The following is a 16,233-nucleotide window of genomic DNA, read 5'->3' on the forward strand; positions in this document are numbered from 1 at the left end:
TGTTTTCGCAGGAGATAAAATTGATTTTAAATGTAATTTGGCTCTAAAGAAAACAAACTTATCACACCATGTACTTCAAACAACTGACCTCACCAATAAAAAAAAATGTCATGGCAATTATTTTTGTTGACCAGTTCAATAAATTGGACCAAAACCCCGACGACGTTTTTTTTTTTTCATATACTTTTGACCGATACTGTATGCGAATGCAGTCTTAGTTCTGAACGTAGACGTTTGCGTGACTTTCTATAGATCTTATCGCATCTACCATGAGAGGATATATTAATGAGACAAAACACGTGTTGAAATGATCTAATTATTACTTATTCATTAAAATATACAAGCTAACTAGTTAAAATTAAGCAAATGCCTTCACTGCTCCAGCTTCGCCACAAACGTCCTCGCTTCGTGCGGCTCCTGCGTCACAAACACCTGCCGGCCGGACTTTTCGTCCCGGTAGTCGTTGAACAGCACCGTGTAGACACACTCCAGTCCCATTCCTAGAGCCATTCTCCCCGCGTGAATGTTGGTAATGTCCCCGCTCATCACCGCAACGCCCAGCTGTGCCGCCAGCTCAAACTGCATCTCCATCAGCTGCTTGGCCAGACTCTTCCCGCGGAGGTCAGGATCGACGGCAATGAAGTACACGTGGAACGCCTGCTCCACTCCGAATCGCTTGCAGACGTTCCCGTGTTCGGCCATGTGCGCCAAAAAGCGCAAAATATCACCAAACTTTTCCGTTTCCGCCCCGTCGGCTTGCTCCCGCAGCTTGGCCGCCTCGTCCGCCGCGATCATTCCAGCTCCGGTGAGTCCCACGATCCGGTCACCGTCCAGTGCCAGCGTGACGTAACCGTGCTCGATCAGCGACAACGAAAACTCCATATCGTCCCGCGTTACCTCGCTGCCGTTGTAGTAACACACCGTAACGGTCTCCTCGGCGTAGAAAAACTTGGCCATGGCCTCGCGGACGGCTTCCCGGTCCTCGCTGGTGGCCCGTCGAAACACGAGGTTCGTCTCCGAGGTTTGCTCCATCGCGTTCAAGTCACACACTTTGAGATTTGCAGAGCGAGACAAGTTTCAGCCGGGAACTCCCTTCTGATCGGTAATAACTGTTTAGTAATGGGAATCACGACAGTCTTAGTATTGAGCAGCGTGAGCTATTCGAACCACAACAAGTTTCGCGACAGAATGGATGTCGAACGCTGACGGGTGGTGACTTTTAAACGATCCAGCTGTAAGTTTCATCCAGACTTTGGTGTGATTTACCGTCGCGGGACGTAAGAAGGCAGTGATATGTTGGGTTTTCTCATTCCGTTGAGATATTTTCTTCTGACTAAGTTGCTCCAAATTACACACCACACGCGTATGGGTATTTTCAAAACCAAAGCAATGTGTTAAGTGGGGGAATGCTTCAAATTAGAAGCATTCCCGCGTGCTGACTCAAAGAATCGATTTGTAATAGAGCAATTCCAGCTCAAATCAGGATTTTTTCTGGTACTTTTGTACCCGACCCTCTCCGATTTCAATGAAACTTTTTAGACATGTTATCCTAGGCCTATATAAGCCATTTTTGTGTATATGGAGCCAGTTGCACTCGATAATGACATTTGAGAAGGGCGTAAGGGTTTTAAGTATTTTTGTATTTTGTAAATTAAATATTGCTGTATCTCGAAACCGTTGCATCGTATCAAAAAGTGGTCAAAGACAAGCTTGTAGGAAATTTGACGGACTTTCCGAAAAAAATACACTGAAAGAAAAATACACGCCATTTCTAGGAGATTTTTTGATTCTTAAGTTAAAAAGTGAAATTTTAAGGTGATGTCACGATTTTTTTCGCTCAAAATTTTTGTGAAAATAGCCTAAAATGTGACAAAAAGACTCACGAAAAATGCAGGATGGTATGTCTCTCCTAAAAAAATACAAAAATCATTTACTAAACTGTTTTTTTTTAAGTGGTCAAAAGCTGTCAAAGGCAAACTTATGGGAAATCGGACGAGCTTTCCGGTAAAAATATTTTCGAGACTGAAAAAACAAGTCTGTCATATAGAAATTGCCAAAAACCACCAAAAAACCCATTTTTTCAACATTTTTATTTTTAAAATCGCTGTATCTTCCCAAGGATTGGACATAGGACAATGGTCAATATGAAGACTTTAATGTAAAATTGTCTGGGGAATCGATTCCCACTATCGGTTTTTGAAAATTTTGACGTTTAGACCACATTTCAAAAAAACAGGCTTAGTAAATGATTTTTGTATTTTTTTAGGAGAGACATACCATTCTGCATTTTTCGTGAGTCTTTTTGATACATCTAAGGCTATTTCCTCAAAAATTTTGAACGAAAAAAAATCGTGAGATCACCTTAAAATTTCACTTTCAAACTAAAAATCAAAAAATCTCATAGAAATGGCGTGTATTTTTCTTTCAGTGTATTTTTTTGCCGTTTTCCGCTATTTAATCAACATTTTCAGATGTATCAGCAATGGAGAGTTGCTTGCTCACTTTTATTTGAGCTATTTATTACTTTGGAACAGTCAAAAACACTTTATGAAAGCTGTAATTCATGATCAAAGTGCTTATAGGCCGATAATAGAAATAGGCTGAGAAAGGGTATAGTTCCCCTATTGACTCAAAAAGATCAGAAATTCGAATCCAAAAGTAAGAAAATATAATTTAAACGTAACTTTTGAACTAGGTATAGTATCAATTTTGATTTTCAAATTCCAGGTTTTTCCCGGTTCTTTGCAATTATCTCAAACAGTTTTTTTTTTTGGGCTGGTCATACAAAATGGGTAGGTACGTGAATGTATGAAATTCTGTATCTTGAAAAGGTATTTTCTGATCGATTTGGTGCCTTCGGCAAAGTTGTTGATTATTATTAGGACTTTTCGGAAACAGTAGGCACACGGAATGAAAAAAATAAAAATTTATAAACTTTTATCATTTTTTATGTTTTAGGAGACTAAAAAAAACATCTTCTGAGTCATAGTGCGTGATGGTGCAAAATCTGGTTTAGAAAACAAAAATTAAAAAAAAAGTGTTTTTTTGGAAAATATCGAAAACCTGCACCAAAAGTTATGAAAGCTGAGATAATTTTCTTCTTTTTTCTCTCTGGAGCTTTGGAAACCGGGTAAGTCAAATAATGTCCATGTATTTAGTCAATCCACCATTCAGATCAACACATTGTTGAAAAGTAGTACTTTTCAAAACAAGTGCTAAAAAGTTCAACTTTTCAGCATTCATTTCAGTGCTGAAAGGTAGAACTTTTCAGCATTTGTTTTGAAAAGTGTTTCTATTCGATACCGTTATTTGTGGTACAGAAAAGTAGGCTGTTTCGCCGTTCAAGAATTACAGGAAAAGTAAGTAGTTTTGTAGGAGCAGTGCGTGGCCGATTGGTTACGCTGTCCGCTTTGTAAGCGGATGATTCTGGGTTCGATTCCCATCTGCTCCAACCTTCCATCGGATGAGGAAGTAAAATGTCGGTCCCGGCCTTGGTTGTTGTTAGGCCGTTAAGTCATTCCAGGTGTAGGAGTCGTCTCCATGCCATAAGTACAAACAACACACCAAACCAAGCCTACTCCGGTGGAATCGCTGGCGGCGGTTGGACTCGCAATCCAAAGGTCGTCAGTTCAAACACTGGGGTGGAAGGTTCCTTGGAGTAGAAAGAGGTTTGGGTGCTCTCCCCATTCAAGCCTTTGGACTCCTAGGTTCGAGCAGAAACTTGCAATAGAGACCACAAAAGGCCCGGGGGTCGTTAATGTGGATGGTTTGATTTTTTGAAGTAGTTTTACAATGGAATTGCAATAAATATTTTTCCAGCTGTTACCTAATGAGCCTGCAATTTTCAACTCACGAAACTATTGGTCCGATTTTCAATGTTAAAAATGAAACTTTTGCGAAAATGTCTAATCTTTTCAATGAAACGAACGGAATGGTATTGAATTTTACTGAGCTTGGTAGAGAAGCTGTTAACTACAATACGAAAACGTTGATAAATGAGATTATTTCTTGCTCTTGTTAGAACAAATCTATAAGCTAAATCAGTTTCAAAATAAATGTGACATAGCCGTCAAACATTATGCCGTCCGGTGTTGTAATGGTAAGCGTGATTGCCTCTCACCCAGTCGGCCTGGGTTCAATCCCAGAAGGTCCCGGTTGCATTTTTCGAGACGAGATTTGACTGATCACGCCTACCATCGAACGGGGAAGTAAATGTTGGCCCCGGTCTAACCTAGATGTTAGGTCGTTAGCTCAGTCCAGGTCCTGTCCCGGTAGAGTCGCTTGTAGGCAGTTGCACTAACAATCCAAAGGTCGTCAGGTCGAACCCAGGAGTGGATGGGAGCTTAGGTGTAAAAAGAGGTTTGCAATTGCCTTACCGTTTCAAGCTTTCGGACACCTAGTTTCGAGGAAGTTCCGCAATAGGGACGTGGCGTTACATCGTGCTGCCGTCTGGTTTTTTGAGTGCAAAAGTGGAAAGTGCTGAGTCATCGTCTAAAAATAGACGGCGTCCTATCTCGCCCAGCAAAATGAAGTCGATAAAGCAGTCGGTTTCGATGGAGGAAAAGTGGAAAACGTGGTCTAAATATATAGCGACGCCATCCCCCTATAGGGGGAACGCCAAGATAATGCTGTAGGGCGAACATTTTTTTTTTAACTTGATTATGATGATGATTTTTTACTGATAAATTCACAAGAAAATTTATATAATATGTTACTGAAAAATTAGGTTCAAGGGTTATTGAAACAGAGTTCTAAAATATTTGCAAATTCAACAAGGCATTTTCAGTAGGACAAATCACAAAGGAAATGAGCTTTTTTTTATGCTTTATTATTGGTTTTGATGACAATATAAGCTTTTTTAAAGCTAACATTTTTTTCACATTATTTTTTTATGGTAATTAGAGACTCAATACATTTGTTTTATTCAGCTCACGTTTCGCAATAAGAAGGACATATTTCTCAGCAAAATCAAACAGACGCCGCGACTTTTCTCGTCCATCATGTTTATTAGTTTTTCTGTACGTATCTGCTTAGAACCTAAATGATATTAAATGAACGTGTCAAATACACACACTTTCCGTGTATAAATACATATTTCTACGGTGTTTGAATAAATGTGTCTCACTAAACAAGCAATAAACAATTAGAACGATTTTTTCTCGTTTCTTCAAACTTTTGCTCAAAGTGTTTGTGTTTGTTGATTTTTGCATTACATTGTGAACTTAAGTCTAAAAGATGTGAGAAAGATTAATTCATTTTTGTTTCAGTTGAGAATTTGCCGAAAGGGGATTTTTCTTCAAATGTTAGTCGCGAGTTGTTAAACTGAAAATTGTGAGAACAAACCAAATAGAGTCTCTTTCAGCCAATTCTTAATAATACTATTACTCCGATTTTAGGTATATTTTTCACTGTTGTTTTCTAATCTGTCAGATGGGTTTAAGAGATAGGGAGAAGACCGGTCTACAGCGGAAATTTGGAAACGTTGTAATTGGGTCGTCTACCAAGAAGTTTGAATCTATTTCCGGTTGCCCTACTGGTCTAGAGTTTCGGCATGCAAACGCACTTTCTACTAATTGGGAGAACTTTGCTTGTCAGAATTTCAACTTCAAACCTAAAGAAAGGTGCAGATTTGCGCTAGTTCGCATAACTTATAATATTAAGAGTAGTAGTTCGTAACGAAACATCAACTAGTAGTGCTTGTGTTAGTTATTAAGGTGCTTTTTGTCTGTCAAACACGAAAAGGTCCAGCCTTTTTCAACTAAAGGAATCCAGCTTTTGCTCTGCTGCCGATAGAAGTAACGATACCGTGTAGAAATTTAAACTTTTGTTTTGTTTTCCTTTACTAAGTTGAATGAATCCACACTACAATGTATAAATATATGTATTTAAGATGACAATATTTGCTTCGTTTTTTTAAATTTTGTTAAAGGAAATCAGTACGCATTAGGAAAGCAAGAAGATTCGAGCTGCTAATGGGTAACGAAATTGTGATGTCTAAGTTGCTTTATCATTACGGGGGCTCAATTTGGCGGGTCGTTGATTACTTTCTCTTCACTAGATTCGATTAATGTGATGAAATGAATAGTTTTTATTTGAAAGATAATTTCACTTAAAATGTTATGATTTAAATTGACATTGTAAAAATTCCAACTGGAATTGAATTAAAGTTGAAAAAAAAAGATTCCAAATAATTTCTCGTAACAAATCCAAATTTAAAAATCCACTTTTAAATAATTCTTTCAGCACAATTTTACCGATCCGATCCTTAACAGTATCCACGTGTTGTCATAGTACACTTAACAGTTAAAACGGAGAGAAAGATTTACCGTGTGTTTGTGTGCAAACATGCGTTCCCCTTCAATATGTGTCTAATATAATAATGTATACCATCATTTGAATTCTCACTCCTCACCCCACGTTCACTCGATTTGTTAAATATTTTATTCACTAATCTCGTTTCTAAAAGTGCAAAACCCACGTGACTTGTTGTCAACTTTGACCTTAAAAAAATGATTTAAAGTTGAATGTCCTAAGGACCTACGTCCAACACTGGGGCATTTTACCTTAATCTCGACAATTATTTCCTTATAATCGCCGAACACTATAGCATTGCACTAATGTCCAACTAGTAATTACCTAAGACCACATAATCATTCTTAGTGTCCAACGATGAGGACATTTACCTTAATGTTCAACACCAGAGTTGTCATTTTGACCTAATGTCCAATGCCAGAACACCTCACCCTAATGTCCAACACTAGGAAATTCAACCCCGAATGTCCTACACCAGAGAACTTTACCATAATGTCCAACTCAAAGCATTTGTCCTAATGTCCTAAATTGTAGGACATTCAACAAAAAAAGGTTCAAAAGTTCCAACAAGTCACCCGAGATTTGCAAAACCACTCTAAATATGTCTCTAAGGTGCGTGCGCAGCTGATTATCGCCTCCTGGCGCGTTAAAATGTCTCCGTCATACTTAATAATTCATTGATTAAGCATTTATTTTTCCCTAAAATAGTTGGCTTGTCCCTTCTGACCTGATTCCTTTCACCCTCCTTCGAACCCTTCCCGTTTCGCTAGTTAGCTTATTTCGCACCATTTGAATTATTTTCTTCACCTTCTTTTTTTTTTCAATATAATTTTAGTCACACAATTTAAAAAACGACGTTTTGCATTAAGCTTCCTGCTTCGCTCCTTATTGTTTGTGGTTTTCCGTTTCTAATAATTCAGTGTGTTTTTCCCCCTTTCAACACTAGCAGTGCGCTCATGTAGTTGTTTGCAGCTATTTTGTAGAGAAAAAAGACATATCTAGCTAATGGTATAACACACTTCCTTCCCCTTCAGCGAAGCTTGCGGTGAATGGCTGTTTTGCACGATTCACAATATTTTTTGTTAAAATACACATCGGTTGGCGGTTTTTATTCCTCGCGATTAATTGTTACACGGTGTAGCGCAGTTTCGCTAGATTTTTGTTGCTCCAAATATACACTAATAATGTCACGGCGAATAGATAATAAGATTTTACTCGCGTGCGCTCTGGTAGATTCGATCCGCGATTGTGATGCACTCGGTTGCAAAGAAAACGGACCGTTTTTCAGCAAGAAATTTCAGTAATTGCTCCTCAACGCGTTCTTTTTCGATCTGCAGTTTGACGTGGCAGGCGCCGGTACTGTTCAGGTTGTAGTGTGTACTTTAATTTGTGTCAAATCGAATTCAGGTAATTTAGGTAAAATTTTCCAAGAAATTATAACAATTCAGCAATCGATAAATTTATTAATCTCATATTTATTCGCGTTTTTGAGATCTGCATTCGAACAAGGCAGGCGCCAATATTGACTAGATCAGCAAAAAGGTGAAGAAAGATTGTTAAAATTTTGAAAATTTCCAGAATTTTATGGTGAAATTAAAATGAACAGTTCTAATAGATTGTCATTGAAAACGTGGTCACATTTTTTTTTATTTTTTTTCGAAACCTTCAATTTGACCATGTAGGCGCCGTTAATGACTAGCAATCTACGCGCTTATGTAGAGCAACCCATCATAGGAGTTATTTTGTCTTAATTTGAGAAAATTCTAGTGCTTGTCAAAACGTATTTGACAGCTGGTCATTACCGGCGCCTGTCTGCTTCAAATGCAGATCACATGAGAAGCAGGATTCGAAAAAAAAAACAGGTTGTGATTTTCTGCAACCGAGTGCCGGCTTTATGTCTCACTGCACGATTTGGCGATGATGATTTCTGCTAAACGTAACGTCCAAAATGTTCGCTCTCTCTTTCTCTCTCGCGCTCGCTTTACTCTAATTTAAGTAAACAGCTCTATGACAAAGACCCGCCACAAGGGGGTGGGGCCCACAGCAATTTCCATGGTTGTCACATTGATTTGTTCGAAAATTAAATACAGGCATCATGCAGAGCTTGTTTTGTTCTGTCGTTAAATAAACGGTTTCCAAGGGGTGACGGGGGGGATCATTTTGTGTTTGTAACATTTGAAGTTAGCTTTCCTTTGTTTTGATTTTTGTGAAACTTGTTTTGTCTCCTGTTATTTTTCTGTTATTTTATTACATTTAGACCGATAGTGACACGAAGCTGTTGTACTGCGTAATGTTTCGTTTGAGAATGTCCGCGCATAGGCCGAGTACCCGCTCGAACCGGGCACGATCCAGTTTGACACACCGGAGCGGGCCGCGGGCGATCACGGTGGCGGCCCGGGGACGGTCCAGCAGCAGGGCGATCTCCCCAAAGTAGTCGCTCGGGCCGAGCCGGCCCACCTCGGCGGGGTCTTCGTTCTAAAATTGGTTGATGAAATCAATTAAATTTCAATTTTTAAAGATTGTCACAAAAAATCATACCACTTCTCGTTTCTGCCTGACGGTGGCGCATCCCTCGACAATAATGTAGAAATCGTTTCCGGGCTCACCCTGTTTGACAATCGTTTCGCCGTCCTCGAATGTAACCGGTTCCAGCGCGTCCGCCACCGTAAGCCGTTCCCACTTGTCCAGGCTCTCTACAATTTTCACGGAAATTAGTTCAAATTCACTTCAAAAACATCTTAACTATTGAGTACACTCAAACCCCGATGGTTTGACACCAACTGTTGTCAAACGAACGGGGTCACTTTTTATTTTGACACCCCTTTTACACGGAGTTCACACACACTACCAAACGTTTGCTTTGATAGTGTGCGTGAGCGCCGTGTAAAAAGTGACAGTTCGTCACTTTTTAGTCAAACGAAAACGTGACCAACCACCGGGGGTTGAGTGTAATTCCCAAATCTTCACAATTTTTGACAAACAGTATCACTTTCAAAACGTTCTAATGGAATTGCTGCACACGGAAAAAAGTCAATTTCCGAAATCGTGAATTGTGTTCATGAATTTGCGAACCACCAAGTAATATATATTAACGTTTATAGTGCAAATGCACCATACTCATGAATAAATTTCTTCGTGGTTATTAAATTCATGAACACAATTCACGATTTCGGGAATTGATTTTTTTTTCTGTGTATAAGTGTTATCTGGCTTCCAAAAACCGCTTGCCAAATCTTTTGCCAAAATCAACAATTCCGCTAACAAATCCCAACCCCTCAAAAACCGAAACATACCTAGAATCGACACCCGCGACAGGAACTCCTCGTACATCTTGCGCTTCCGGATGGTCGACCCCATCAGGATGCGCCGGTAGCTGTCCCGGTCGATGCCCCACAGCTTGACGTCGGTTTTGGCGCGCACCGTGGCCGCGCGGGGCGTCCCGTAGATCAGGGCCAACTCACCGAAGCTGCCGCCCTCGCCGATCGTGGTCACCTGTTCGCTGTTCACAAAGACCTACAGTTTCGGATTGCGTCGCGGAGGGAGTGGAAAGAAGATTGAAGATCGTCATTAGCTGTCAAAGGTCTTTCATTTGAGTGTACTCATTTGGCGCTGAGTCAGTTGAAAAATGTGCAGCAATTTCAAAAATCAACAACCATCACTCTGGCGGATCAAATTTTTCAAACTGGCAGCACTGTTCCAACACTGTAATTGATTGTTTTATAAATATGGCAAAAACGAACGGAACGTTTCGGCTTTTTTTTCTCTCTCTATTAAATCACTCACATGTTTACAAAGTCTCTCTCTCTGTTTGTAACGGCAATCAAAAACACAGCGAACATAAATAAACATTGCACAAATTTAGTCCGCATTAAAAAAAAACACCGTTTTAAATATTGTTCGCTCTCGCAATATACGATTCTAAGCGCAAAAATTTCACTTTGAAATGAGCCCCTCCACCCTCTTCTTCGACCTGTTGTCGGTTTCGACTTATTTATAGAGAGCAGATCCATCAATGTGCTATTATCATTCGGAGCAAAGCTGTCGAATTGGATACGTGTTTGTTTGTGCCATGATCAGTATTTAGGAAAAACGATAAATATAAATAAAGCGGCGGTGAGGGAATGCAATTGCTGTTTGGCAGATTTATCTCAATCGGTTCTGTCAATCTGGTGGGTGTCAGTTTTAAAAGTTTACAATGTATTTCAATATCTCGCGAACTGAAAAGGAAACTTAATCCAAAATTGGAACATCAACTATGACAAACAAGCAAACTCGCTTTTTGTCGGGTTTGACAGTTTGCCAAACACTATCTCCTTTGAGAATTTTCAACGATTTTACAAATTTCCTTGGGGGTTATATCAATAATAAAAAAAATCAATTTTGAAATTTTACATTTCCAATGAAAGCATGTTTTCGTCAGAATGTCATATTTGAGGTTATAATACAGCAATTCCCCACGAAAAAAGCATGGAAAAAAATAAAAGTCTCGGATGGGGCTAAAAGTTTTTCTTGTAGTTCCCTGGCCGAAATAATTAGACCGTATTTTTTTTATTTGTCCATTCGACGATATTCGTCCATGCCGTTTTCGTCGATATTCGCAAAAAGAACATTTATCAAAAAAATCACAACTCCCCGCCATTTTAACCGATTTTAGCTGTCTTATACGCAAATCAATGGTGCTAAGTTGGCTATAAAAAAAATAGTAAGAAGTTTCAAAAATCTAGACTAACATATGAAATGGTCGTATGAAACTTTAAAATGCCACTTTACGGTGCCTGGACCAAAGAGCCTATGCCTAAAAATATATTTATAGGATTCCTCGGAAAATTTTACATAACATACAAAAAATGGGAGGAGTTCATTAACAGGATTCTAAGATATGATTTTTTGAAAATAAATTCCGTGTTTTTGACGCGCCGCGCGCAAAAATGGGAAAATGACGAAAACGGGAAAAAACAACTTTTTTCACTAAAACTGCGATAACTTTAAAATTTCAGCGATGACCTATACATGTTTGGATACCAAAAGTTGCGTCTTTCAATTACGAAAATTTTTGGCAAAGTTGTAGATATTGCTTCTCTAGGACTTCTCAATAAAAATAGATACAAGCTAAAAAAATGAATTCGACTCTTTACACAAAATATTGAATTGCGCAAAATACCAATTATTGAAAATCTAATTTTCAGACATGTTTTAAAGGACAAAAAAGGCATCTGTTGAGCCATGGCACAAGTTGGTCAAAATTAATTTAATAGTGTTGCCAATTTTTCAAAAAAAATCATATTTAAAAAGTGGAAAAAATGATTTGTTTGTCAAGCTGGCATATGGCTTTTACAGGTAAAAAAATCACGATTTCAGCAAAAAAATAAATTTTTCTTGGATATAACTCGAAAACGGTGCCATCCCGTTTTTGGCAACACGACGTTATTTTTATGTTGCCAAAACAGGGATGTTACCAAAATCGGGAAATCTGAAGGGTGCACAGCAACGAAGGAAGTTGTTGTCTTCTTAGTCCAAAATTCTCTAACTTACGGACCCAATCCTGTAACAACGTGATTGTAAAAATAGTCAAACTTTTATGTAAATTACTTAGTTGACAGTACTTTAGGGGTGAATAAAAAAAATATATTTCGATAGTACCCGTACTTAAGAAGATACTAAAATGTATGTAACAAAAATCTGGGTGCAAAAACTCTGGTTGATGTGCACCGTTAAAAAGTTTATTTTTATAAAAAAAAACTACTAATAATTGTGTAAGAACCAGGGTTGCCAGATTTTTTGAGTGTCACCTTGAAAAACATAATTTACTATTTCTTTCAGATTAAGTTGATTTAATTTATGTCGTTTATTTTGTGAAGCTAAAATGTATAAAAAGTGAAAATATACCATTTTTGATACAAAAAGATGCTTATTACTTTGAGAAAAGTGGCTTGCCAGATTTTCCCAGATTTTTTTTTCTGTTCAGACCCTGGTGAGAACCATCAATAAACATCGTTAATCCTTCATAATGACGGGTGTGGTTTAAGGGAATATTAATAAATCACGTAATGAACGAAATTGATGAATTTTGGAATTTAAAAAAAATGATTTTTGATAAAAGTTTTATTTGAAGATAAAATATATTTTCAGTAAAAACTAATTAGGGTATTTGTCCCTATTTTGGGCTTAGTACCTATTTTGGGTCTATCAAACTTAATTCAACGAAATTGTGCATTTCACCGAATCTGGAAAGAATATGACACTTGAGAATGGTACGTGCTGTAATTATCTTCATTTTAGTCGGCAAGAATAATTCACTTTTTCCTCTTAAATTAAAAATAAAGTATTAAATATATAACTTTGCACTTTTTTTGGTAAATTGCTAGTTGCCCATTAGGTCCAACATTTTCAATGCTATAAGGAAATCTTATGACGTGAAATAAGACAGCTTCGGAAGCCATTTTCCTCAAAATTTATGACGTTGGAAAGTGTCAATGAAGTTATTATAAATTAAGACGGTGTTGCAGCCAGGGATGCCACATAGTTTTTTAAAATGTCTGTAAAAAAGTCTGTGTATGTGTCTGGGTATCAAAATTTTCGTAATTGAAAGACGCAAAGTTTGGTACCATAACATCTATAGGTCATCGCTGAAATTTTCAAGTTATCGCAGTTTTAGTGGAAAAAGTTGTTTTTTTGCTGATTTCGTAATTTTCCAGTTTTGGGCGTGGCGCATAAGCATAAGCATAAGCATAGGTGCCCAATTTTCCAGTTTTGGGCGTGGCGCGTCGAAAAACTCAGTTTTTATTTTCAAAAAATCATATCTCCGAAACGTACGGTTCGACATCGCCAATTTTTTTATATGTTTTGTGAAATTTTCCGAGGAATCCGATAAAAATATTTTCAGACATAGGCTCTTTGGTCCAGACACGGTCAAAACGCCATTTTAAGTTTTCATGCGACTTTTTCAAATGGTAAGCTAGATTTTTGAAACTTCTTACTATTTTTTTCCAAATAGCCAAACTCATCACCTTTCTTTTGCGTCTAAGACAGCTAAAATCGGATGAAATGGCGCGGAGATATGATTTTTCGAAAAAAGAGGTTTTTGCGAAAAATGACGAAAATGGCAATTTTTCAGACCACCCTAACACGGCGTAGGTCACCCTAATGGCCAAACAAAAAAAAATACGGGTCTAATTATTTTGTCCAAGGAACCCCCAAAAATTTTTTAAAGCCCGACCGGAGAACTTTTTTGAAATGGAATTGCTGTATAGATACAATATTAATTTAATGAATTTTTTTGAAGTTCTGTACTTGCCGTTCTACGCATAATTGTCCCATGTTCATGTTCAAAAAAGTGCAACTGAGAAAAACGCAATTGATTTTTTTCGACCGTTTTTTGAGTTTCTACCCATAAGTCCCTTATCATCCCAGTTAGCAGTTTATCACTTTTATTTGTAATCCTCTTGCTATACAATAGGTAAACAAGACACAATACTTCGTAAAACTGATAATTTCGTGAAAGAAAATACTTGGTGGGACAATTATGCGTAGAAGTACAACGATGGGACAAACAGACTTGGTGTTGTTTTCAATGAGTTTCCGAACAAAGTACTAGATTTTATGAGTTTCTCGAAAAGTAATTTTCAAACTAAACTTAAAAATGACAAAAAGTCAGAATCCACCAAAAATGACATGGGACAATTATGCGTAGAACGGCAGTGTACTCCTCAAAAAATGTCTGACACAAGGTCAAATGTCTGTGAAACACAGACAAATCTGTGCATCTGGCATCCTTGGTTGCAGCCATCTTCATTTTATTTTCATTTGAAAGAGCTTTTACATACCGCCATCAAGGGGGGACAATGGGTCTGGGGGGTGAGATTGGGTCATACAAATTCCCGCATTTTTGTATGACACAATCTCACCTCCCATCAGCGATGGAATAATCATCATCAAAAGAAAATCATTGGACGTTCATCAAGAGAAAAAATCCAAAGGGAGCATGGCTCTCCTCTCTCGCGCACGAAAGATCGGTAAAAGGAATCTAAAAAAAATCATCATCTTGATTATTCGGCGGAACATCTTTTTCACTGCTACACTTGCAAGTGTAACGCCACACGTCGAAAAATTACCTGCCACATTTTGTAGATGGGCAATGTGTGTAAACAAAGTGAAATGAATAATTTTGATTGGCAAGGAAATTTACAAAAAATTATCCGCGGATTGATTTCTTGGATAATTTCGGGAGCGAATTTCTTTTGCGTGATTTGCCTCCTCTCTCTTTCGCGTGTGAAGAAAGTTCGCTAGCGAAATTGATTTTTTTGCGATTATTCCATCCCTGCCCCCCATACCAAATGTTACCCTTGATGACAGTACATACAACCCAACCTGTTTTCATGGAAAATCAGAAGTAAATTGAAGATTTACTTCAGTTTGGAAGGCAATAATGGTTGAATTCGGTGTTAAAAATAAAGAAAAATATTGACAAAACTCTCCAAAAATTCCAATCGCTCACCTCAACCTCGCCGATGTCGATCACGTAAAAGTTGTCGCCCTCGTCGCCCTGCTGGATGATCGGCTCGTTCGGCAGAAAGTTACACGGGAACATGGCGTCGAAGATGTCCGACCGCTCGTTCTCGTCCAGGTGGGAAAATAGCACGTTCTTGGCGATCGCCTTCGACAGGGCGGCCATCGTTTTGTAGTCCTTCGGGACGACCTTCTTCACGTAGCTGGTGGCGTCCTCCTCGCTGACGGGTTCCGCCGAGATGCCGCCCCTTCGCCGCACCGGTGGCACCGCCGTCTGCGGCATCGGACTCAGGTCGTCCAGATCGTCCGGGGTGGGCGCCTGCTTGCTGGCGTCCAGCTTGGCCTGCTCCTGGAAGGATTGAGAGGGGGAAAGAGGATGGTTTTAGTATGAGTTGGACTGGGATCAAGATTTCGACAACTCAATTATCTGGTTGTCCAAACACGATCGTCACGACAGTTTTGTCGTGTCGTGTCCGCGGGAATAACTTGGCACGCCAACCGGTTCGATTGCATGTCGGTCAGCCGGAAAAGTCGCCAATTAATGCGACTGTGGCCCAATATTGACAACTCAAATTAGTTGAACATAATTCACCTCAATCAACAGTACACTCAGTAGATAATTAAGAATTGAATTACATAATCAGAGAAAAGTCAACTTTACTGAGAACATTTACCAAAATTCTTAAGAAAATCTTTGCGGTTAAGTTTTTTTTTCACAGAGTGTACCCTCTCACTTCAGCTGTCTCCTTGTTTTCAATATTCCACCTTCTCCATTGACTGACAGCAGCGCCGTCGTGGAGGCATATAAACTAGAATTAAATTGAATTATGAACGGAACAAAAGTGCGGTTTCCCCCACTTGCCGCACACCACTTGTACGGAAGGCAACCGCAGTTGGAATATTTTTAGCCCGCGACGACCAAGACCAAGTCGGTGTTGCATTTTTCATGCCCAGAGGAAAATTATATTGCCGCAGTTGGAAAAAAGCGAAAAATATGACAGCGCCTGATTAACACTGGAACGCCCAACGCATGTCCAACTTACACGGACGCCCAAGCCTCCCAAAAATGTGGAACGGTAACTTCAACTCGCTGGTTTTCGGGCATTACTCAACCAATCGGGACGATTCTTGTTTCCAGTGATTTGTAAAAATGTCTAGATGATCCTACAATTTTGCAGAACTTGATTTGAACAAATCTGTAATTTCTGCGACCGAAAACATCGTTCCACCTTTTTTATAACGACTGCCTCCGCGGAATTAATGGCGAATTTTTTTTTTTACACGTGTAAAAAATAGATGGAACGATGTTTTTGATCGCAAAAATTACAGATTTGATCAAATAAAGTTCTGCAAAGTTCTAGAATCATCTAGACATCCTAACAAATCACTGGAAAGAAGAATCATCTTGATTGGTTG

At 38.8% G+C, this 16,233-nt stretch overlaps 2 protein-coding genes across 4 annotated transcripts in view; both read right to left on the minus strand.

Moving 5' to 3' along the window:
- Window positions 1-306: 306 nt before the first annotated feature.
- On the minus strand, window positions 307-1,206 carry LOC120416567 (arylalkylamine N-acetyltransferase-like 2). The gene has a single exon (XM_039578300.2). The coding sequence runs from the start codon at window positions 1,030-1,032 to the stop codon at window positions 373-375; it is 660 nt and encodes a 219-aa protein (XP_039434234.1). The 5' UTR covers window positions 1,033-1,206; the 3' UTR covers window positions 307-372.
- Window positions 1,207-6,722: 5,516 nt separating this feature from the next.
- LOC120416585 (cAMP-dependent protein kinase type I regulatory subunit) overlaps window positions 6,723-16,233 on the minus strand; it is a 132,777-nt gene continuing 123,266 nt past the window's right edge. For all 3 annotated transcript variants that reach the window (XM_039578321.2, XM_039578322.2, XM_039578323.2), the window contains exons 2-5: window positions 14,807-15,166; window positions 9,606-9,825; window positions 8,851-9,005; window positions 6,723-8,787 (exon numbers count right to left, since the gene is read on the minus strand). In XM_039578321.2, the coding sequence (XP_039434255.1) occupies window positions 8,566-8,787; window positions 8,851-9,005; window positions 9,606-9,825; window positions 14,807-15,166 (957 nt within the window). In that variant the 3' untranslated portion in view covers window positions 6,723-8,565. The remainder of the gene's footprint in view (window positions 8,788-8,850; window positions 9,006-9,605; window positions 9,826-14,806; window positions 15,167-16,233) is intronic.

The sequence above is a fragment of the Culex pipiens genome, chromosome 3 (genome assembly GCF_016801865.2).
Source record: "Culex pipiens pallens isolate TS chromosome 3, TS_CPP_V2, whole genome shotgun sequence".
Taxonomy (NCBI): Eukaryota; Metazoa; Arthropoda; class Insecta; order Diptera; family Culicidae; genus Culex; species Culex pipiens.